The sequence below is a fragment of the Galeopterus variegatus genome, unplaced genomic scaffold (genome assembly GCF_000696425.1).
Source record: "Galeopterus variegatus unplaced genomic scaffold, G_variegatus-3.0.2 Scaffold2016, whole genome shotgun sequence".
In the NCBI taxonomy this organism is placed as follows: domain Eukaryota; kingdom Metazoa; phylum Chordata; class Mammalia; order Dermoptera; family Cynocephalidae; genus Galeopterus; species Galeopterus variegatus.
In genome coordinates this window covers 6,033-14,688 of record NW_007728127.1, presented here as the reverse complement: position 1 = coordinate 14,688, position 8,656 = coordinate 6,033, and the positions used below count along the sequence as shown (strand labels likewise).

Below are 8,656 nucleotides of genomic sequence, written 5' to 3'. Positions count from 1 at the left end.
AGGGAGGAGGGAGGTAGGTTTCGGTGATGGGACATAATAATCAAGTACATTGTATATCGACAAAATAAAAAAAAAAAAAGCAGAGAACCTTTCCCAGCCATGTCAGAGATATGACTACAGAAGAATATTCAGAGCTACAACATTTGCTGGCTTTGAGGATGAAGGAAGGAGACCTAAACCAAGAAACGTGGGCAGACTTTAGAAGCTGAAAAAGTCTCCTATGAAACCTCCAGAAAGGAATGCAGCCCAGCTGATACTTTGACTTTAATTCTGTGAGACCCATGCCAGATGTCTAACCTACAGAATGATGAGATAATTTGTATTATTTTAAGCCACAAAGTTTGTGTAATCTGTTACAGCAGCAACAGAAAACTAATACAAAATGTGTTCACCTCATTTTTTTAGTGATTTTGGTTTCAGTGCCTCATAATATATTGGAGCAAGTTAGTATGCCATTAACTCGGAACTATGTCCACAAATCTAGAATACAGAGAGAACTATGGAGGAGACCCAACCCAGGAAATCTTTTTCTGGAGGACTGAGCAGTCCCATCTGGACCGAGTGAACCTCATCTAACACCAGCAGCCTTCTGGCTTCTCTGTTGCTCAGTGACTGCTGTCCACACTGCCAGGAGGAGCAGCTTTCTAAGCGGATTTCCTCCTCTACTACTGTCAAATGTGTGGCTGTGGACATGACCAGACGGGGGTGCTCTTCCTCTGCCTAACTCGTCTCTGCCCTTGGAGCCTACATCTTGGAGATGGTGGGCGAGTCTCATCTCACCACTTCTGTGGGTCTATATCTGCACCACATCCTCCAGTGCATGTGGGCAGCCTGCCCAGGAAAGGAGATGCAGGGAGATGGGAGAGCACACTGCTGCACCTGCTCCCAGCCTTCAAGAACGGGGGTGGGCAGTCTGGTTAGACCTTATTTATTATCTCCACTTAGGCAAGGCCTGTGCTGCTATGTGAAAAAAAAAATTATTTTAGTTATTTTACATGAAACAGAGTAAAAATATAACAACTACCCATGTACCTACCACCCAGGTTAAGAAATAAAACATGAATATAGTTGAAGCCCCCTGTGTTTCCCATCTAATTGCACTCTTCACCCATCCCTACCCCAGTGGTAACCATGATCTTGAATTTGGTGTTTACCTTTACCATGTATTTCTTTATATCTAGCTGTATTAGTCCAGTTCTGTTACTAATAAGAAAATACCTGAAACTGGGTGATTTATAAAGAAAACCGAATGTATTGCTTACAGTTTCTGAGGATGGGAAGTCCAAAGTCCATCTGGTGGTGGCGACAGTGACCCAGGGGTCTCATACTGCAAGATGGTGGAATCAGAGAGCAGAGAGAGAGAGACAGACTGTCTTCTCTCTTCTTTTAAAGCCTTCAGAACCACGCCTCTGACCACCATTTTATTTATTTATTTATTTATTATTATAAGCATATTATTATTATTACAAATCGTGATTTTTCTTCAGAACCACGCCTCTGACCACCATTTTATTTATTTATTTATTTATTTATTTATTTATTATTATAAGCATATTATTATTATTACAAATCGTGATTTTTCTTTTGACCATCATTTTTAATCCATTCACTGTGGCATGGTCCTACAATCTAATCACCTCTTCAGGGCTCCACCTTTCATTTACCATAATCGGATTTCCCACCTACAGGTTCCTAATACATAAAACTTGGGGGACACCATTCAAGCTTCAGTGAGTTTTGGGAGGAACATAATTCAATCCATTACACCTGTGTACATATGTATCCTTAAACAATGTATGATATTATTTTGCATGTTTTTCTCTTTATGTAAACATATACATGTTTTATCTTGTATATCTTTTTCTAACTTTTTTTTTGCTCAACCTTATAATTGCAAGATTCTTCCTTGTAATAGATGTGGCTCGAATTTACTCATTTTCACTCCTTTACAGCTCTTACAGAACATTGCAGCCATATCCAGTCTTTGTCCACATGCTTCACAGAGTTGAATCAAAGTGTACTCTTGAATTTTGTTCTTATTAATATATAACATATTTTTACATGTTACTGTAAAATCCCTACAGATTCTTAATGGCTGCATAATATTCCATAGAGTGGACATACAGCAATTTTTTTTTTTGTCTTTTTTTGTCTTTTTCCGTGTCCGGCAACGGATCGCAACCCTCAGTGTTGCCCCCGTACCGGACTGGGGACCGGCAACGGGATTGCAACCCTCGGCGCTGCTCCCGCGCCTCGCTCAGCCAGTGAGCGGGAACCAGTCTGTATGTGGGATCCGAACCCTCGGGCGGGAGCGCCGCCGCGCTTCCCAAGCGGCGCACTATCCAGTGCGCCACCGGGCTGGCCCCATACAGCAATTTTTTTATCCATCCCCCTTGTTGGATATTTAAGTTCCTTCCATTTTTATCTAGAGAGATTTTTCCTTTGTGGGTTTCCTTAGAATTTCCTAGGAATAAATTACAGAAGTGGAATTACTGCTTTTAAAGGTATAAATATACATGTAGATCTTTATGTACATAATCAAATGAATTTTCAAAAGAGTTACATTGGAGATATTAGTACCATTTCACCAAAACCTTGCCAGCATTAAATATCATCACTTAAAATTTTTCTAAGTAATTATCCTTTATACTTCTAGTGAGATAGAACATTTTTCCATGTGTTGCTGTACTAATTGTATTTGTGGATCAGTCTTACCTGCAGATTTTAACAGTTCTCATTTAACACAGATTTTAACACATGCATTATGTTTTCAAAAATAAGAATTGTGATAGAATAAATAACATCCACTATGTGTAGACTCAAGACTGCTTTCCAAGCCAAAGTGTTTTAAATCCATACACTATGAATTCTTGAGCCTGGAACCCATCTTAAGATTTTTTTTTTTTTTTTTTTTTGCCACTTCTTCAACTTAACTTGTCTTAAAATCTGAAATCTCTTCTTCTTTCACTTAGGTATGGGGACTGACTTGGTAGGGGCAGGGGAAGGGAAGAGTTTCTCTGTGACAGCTGAAATCCTCCCCGGAGGCAACAGAGGACACTGAAATCAAAGAACTAAACAAGGCCAAAAATCATGCAGGAGTGTCATGTGAAAAACCTCAAAGGGATGCATGCAGTGGGAATCATGTACAAAATAGGACGTTGGGGTGGGGATGCTGTGGCACCAGAGACAGTGTCTAGGAATCCGGTCATCTAGGGTCAGGTATAAGAGAGCCAGGGAGAAGGCTCTCCTCTGGGATTGTCTGGTGAGTGAGAGGGTCCAGGGCAGAACAGAGCTCTGTAGTGCTGCTCCTCACCTGACCTGTCATCTGCCTGACTCACTGTGGTTTGTGTCTCCTGTCATATGAAATCAAGCGCATATTGTTTCACTTTACTAACCCACAGTTTCTCTTCCTTTATTCAACTCTGCTTCCTTTCTGTGGAGACTTTGAGTAGATTCAGTTTTCCTAGCATCCAGCTGTGCAGCATTATGGCATCTCTGAGACATCAAGGAAAAGATACCACGTTAAGAGAAGACAGCTTCTTAAAAATTAGTCAAATAACCACGTTGCAGGTTATCTAGTAGTATCTTCCTTTACAAAAGAAAAATATCGCTATCACCCTACCCTTTAAATTATTACATAAATATTACTTTACACTTAATAATGTACTTGTTGGCATGCTTTCATGAAATTGTTTTAGAGTTCTTTGAGTGATTTGACTTTAATAGACTGTGTATTCCAAAACTTTTCTGTTTTGAAAATTTTTTTTTTTCCTTTTTTGTCTTTTTTCGTGTCTGGCAACGGATCACAACCCTCAGTGTCGCACCCGGACCGGGACCGGCAACGGGATCACAACCCTCAGTGTTGCACCCGCACCTCACTCAGCCAGTGAGCGGGAACCGGTCTGTATGTGGGATCCGAACCCTCGGCGGGAGCGCCGCCACGCTTCCAAGCGGCGCACTGTAGCAGTGCGCCACCGGGCTGGCCCTTGAAATGTTTTTTAAAAACTTTAAGAAATTGAGCTCTTGGGCCGGCCCGGTGGCGCATTCGGTAGAGTGCGGCGCTTGGGAGCGCGGTGGCGCTCCCGCCGAGGGTTTGGATCCCATATACAGACTGGTCCGCTCACTGGTTGAGCGCAGTGCGGGCGCGACACCGAGGGTTGCGATCCCGTTGCTGGTCGCGGTACGGGCACGACACTGAGGGTTGCGATCCTGTTACCGGTCATGAAAAAAGACAAAAAAAAAAAAAAAAAGAAATTGAGCTCTTAATGAAAAGACAAGCCACAGACTGCAAGAAAATATTTGCAAATCACAGATCTGATAAAGGAATTGTATTTGGAATATATGAAGAACTCTCAAAACTCAATAACAAGAAAACAAACAACTCAGTTTTTAAAATGGGCAAAAACACCACTTCCCAGTGTCCTGAGACGGTGGTCGTGGCCAGCCCTGCTCCAACCTCCACAACCAGGTAAGCAACGGAGCATGCCAAATCCATAGTGGTTAAGAAAGTTTTTGAGGAGGAAGACCGACACAGCAAGCTCCACTCCCTGGAAGAGAAACCTCAAAGCAATTCATTTTAGACAGAACAGAGAACATATGCCAAATCCCCACAGAGGAAAAAAAGGCATTACATTATCAGTCCTGAAAAATGAGCAAGTCTAAGTAAAATGTCTGTCCTGTTGTCTTTCTGTTACTTTCTCTTTCTCAACAATCAATAGCAGTATCTCCTCATTCATCTGGAAGAATGTTACATACAAATATGACTCATTTGATTACCCTATAGAAATATGTTGTCAATTATTTGTATTTAATAAAACTTATTCCTTAAAAATAAATAAATTAATTAAAATGGGCAAAAGATCGTAACAGACACTTTACCAAGAAGACACATGGATGGCAGATAATCACATGAAAAGATACTCAACATCACTAAGATGCAGATTAAAACTACATTGAATACTACTACACACCTATTAGAATGTCCAAAATTAAAAAGGGTTGGAGAGAATATGGAGCAACTGCAACTCTCATACACTGGTGGTGGGTACATAAAATGGTACAACCACTTTGGAAGACATTTTGGCAGTTTCTTAAATAGTTAAACATATACCTGCCATCATTCTACTCCTAGGTATTTACCCAAGAGAAATAAAAGTCTACGTTCATACTAAAACATGTACATGAGGCTTCTTCACACCTTTATTTATAATAGCCCCAAACTGAAAACCACCCAAATGTCTGTCTACAGATGAATGAATAAACATTGTGGTATACAATGAAACACTACTCAATGATTAAAAAAAGAAAAGTCGAACTACACATAATTATGTTGAGCGAAAAGAACTAGGCAAAAAATAGCAAATACTGTTTGGTTCCATTATATAAAATTCTGGAAAATACAAAGTAATCTATAGTGACAGAAAGCAAATCAGTGGCTGCCTATGACTGGCAGAGAGTGTGGGAGTCAGGGAGGGGTAGGTGAGCAGGAGGGAGGGATTGCCAAGTGGTAAGAGAAAACCGGTGGTGGGGGGTGATGGCTATGTTCATTATCTTGATTATGGTGATTGTTTCAGAGGTATATACATATGTTAAAACTTACCAAACTGCACACTTAAATATGTGGTGTTTATTGTATGTCAGCTATACCCTTAAAATTATTAAAATTTACATTCCGTAGCAGAATCTTAAATTTTTAGTTCTTTTTCATTGTAATCTAAGAAACTGGCTTTTGCAGAGCTATTCCTTTATCTCTAAAAAATATTCTATAAGAAATCTTTTGCTATTCTTTCTTTAATTTGAGGTTAGCAAGTAAAAAAATTCAATCCGTGGACTTAAAAGGGTTATTATTTTGATCTTGAAAGCCATTAAAGAAATTTAAAATGTGCCATGAAGACTATAATGAAAAGCAGAAAGTGAGAAGGAATTCCACGTTGCTTCGGTAAAATGTTATAAAGTATGGAACTCCCCCTCCAGGTGGAACTCCCCCTCCAGGATGTAGTGAGGAGATGCAATGGAATGGAATGGAAAAAGCCCTGCTCTGATGGTTGATATAGATTCTAGTGTTTTCCACTTGTAGAGATTCCTTTCTAAAATCTTTTAAATTCTGTTCACTTTTCTTCTACAACTGTTAAATTGAGATAATATCTGTACTACCTACCTTAAATAAGGTATGTAGTCAGAGAAGTAGGACCACTGATTTGATATTGTCCTTATTGATTTATTTATATGAGAAAAAGAAAAAGAAAGTTGCTATTTCTGCAGAAATTTGCCATTGCTTTCTCTAGGGTACTTCACTACAGACCATGAGTATATTGAAAACATTAGAAAATTACAAGTCATTTTTAACATTGTTGTTTAACCGGAGAACTTCTGTAGTTTTTCTTCTTAATTGCTTTGAAAATTAAGATAACTGCTAGGGAAAGTTGTGAATACCCTTTCCTGATAATTAACCCTAGATATCACTTTTAGAAACACAGTTTTTAATTTTTAATGGTTTTCTTGCACATAAAAATTGGATCATAGGTCAGAACATTAAGCTGAACCTTTTCAAAACTTGCAGGCATTTATGCAAGAGAGAATATTTCTCAAACCTGAAAATGCATCCTCAAGTACAACATCAGTGCATTACTTCAGATAGAATCAAATATGTCTCTGCATTGGTTATACATGGAAAGAAGGTAGTAAAGATCTGGGGCTGATAAATATGTGTATGCACTGATAGGTGTTGAGTTATTTGCAAAACTGTTTCATAGTATATCATAAGAGAAAGGATAAAACTCCATTATAATTTCTGCTCATCTGTTCTAAGTGCAGTCTAACCAGGATCTGGTTCATAGCATCTCATAATTCACCTATGGTATAACTCAGTTTAAGAGAATATTGGAATAATGTCTAGCACACTGTTCTCATTTGTTCTTAGCATCCATATATAAGCTTTCATGGCATTTTCCAAGTTAGCATTTTTACTGATGTTTCTCTACAGATCACAAAATTGGGAAATCTTGTGGAGTCAAAAGAAGACCACTGCAACAGACTCATTGAAGAAAATGACAAGTATCAAAGACAATTAGGCAGCTTAATAAATAAGGTATACATTTTCTTACAGAAATATTTGCTTTTTAAAAACTATGCCATGTATTAAAATAATAGAATTTTGGAGCCAAAAAGGATCTGAGGGATGATGTAGCACATTTATATGGATCCCTTTTACTTTACAATGGCGTCATAAAATGCTCACCCCCGCACCGGACTGGGGACCGGCAACGGGATCGCAACCCTCGGTGCTGCTCCCGCACCTCGCTCAGCCAGTGAGCGGGAACCGGTCCGTATGTGGGATCCGAACCCTTGGGCGGGAGCGCCGCCACACTTCCCAAGCGGCGCACTATCCAGTGCGCCACCGGGCCGGCCCCAAGAAATATTTGCTTTTTAAAAACTATGCCATGTATTAAAATAATAGAATTTTGGAGCCAAAAAGGATCTGAGGGATGATGTAGCACATTTATATGGATCCCTTTTACTTTACAATGGCGTCATAAAATGCTACCATTAGCCTTTTTGCTGTAAGCTAGCAAAAAACATTGTGTGTGTGTGTGTGCATTCTGCTGTAAGCAATTTAAAGACTTAGTATTGCTACTTTGTTTAGAGTAATTATAAATCTTGCCAACTTAGTTTTGTAGTTTACCTTCTTTCCCACCTTCCCTCACACCCCACCCCCCAGGAGCCCTGTGTCCTGGCACTTGAGGACAGAACTCCAGTTTACCTTTTTGAAACTTCATTAACATTAACCAGATAGACTACAATCCTTGGTTGATAATGTGTACCACTTGTGTGGAAGACAACTGTATTATATTTAACTCACTACAGTTATCTACTTTTTGGCACTTCACTTTTTCTGTGTGATGAATGCTCATGTTATAATTCTATTTTTATTCATATTTCTGATGTAAATCTTTCATTGATGGGAGTCAAATAATTAAACTTCAACTTGTAGAGACAAAAAAAGGAAAAACTAAGCAAAGTTAAATAAATATTTTAGAATTTATCATGGAATAATTTGTTCAGCTTATTTTTTTCAAGGTTACGTCATATGAAGAAATTATCGAATGTGCTGACCAAAGGCTCGAGCTTTCCCACTCCCAGATTGCACAGTAAGATTGAAAAAACTTAAATTAATCATTAATTTTGTGAACATTTACTAATATTTTATTTCACTCTCTGGCTTCTAAGTTTATGTTCTCAGACACTTAGAAAGAGGAAAATGTGCAGTTTTATAAGTTAAGACCATTCTTCAATAATTTAGCTAGTCTACTTAACATCTGGACTACTTGAATGGAGTTTGACAGCCAGATTTTCATCTTCCTTTCTCAAAATTCCCTTTGATTTTAATGGGTGATGAAGGAATTAGTGTAAAATATCCAAAAATTTTAGAGAATGTTATCATAGTATTCAAGTAAAATAACCTTGGAGTGCTTAATCATATCCATATAAACTACAAATAAACTTTCTCATCAGAATGAGATTCAGCTTGAAACTCTCCAAAATTAGTGTTCTTAAATTCTCCATAGTTTTCCACTGATTTATTATCCTTCTATTTTTAAAATTATTTCTATTTTTGCATATTTATGGGGTATAGAGTTGACTATCAGTATTTGTGTAT

At 38.4% G+C, this 8,656-nt stretch overlaps 1 protein-coding gene across 1 annotated transcript in view; it reads left to right on the top strand.

Annotated features, from left to right (window-relative positions):
- CAGE1 (cancer antigen 1) overlaps positions 1-8,147 on the top strand; it is a gene marked incomplete at its 3' end in the record, with an annotated part of 42,644 nt that extends 34,497 nt beyond the window's left edge. The window contains exons 10-11 of the mRNA XM_008580094.1: positions 6,983-7,087; positions 8,077-8,147. Of these exons, the coding sequence (XP_008578316.1) occupies positions 6,983-7,087; positions 8,077-8,147 (176 nt within the window). The remainder of the gene's footprint in view (positions 1-6,982; positions 7,088-8,076) is intronic.
- Between the last annotated feature and the right edge of the window lie 509 nt (positions 8,148-8,656).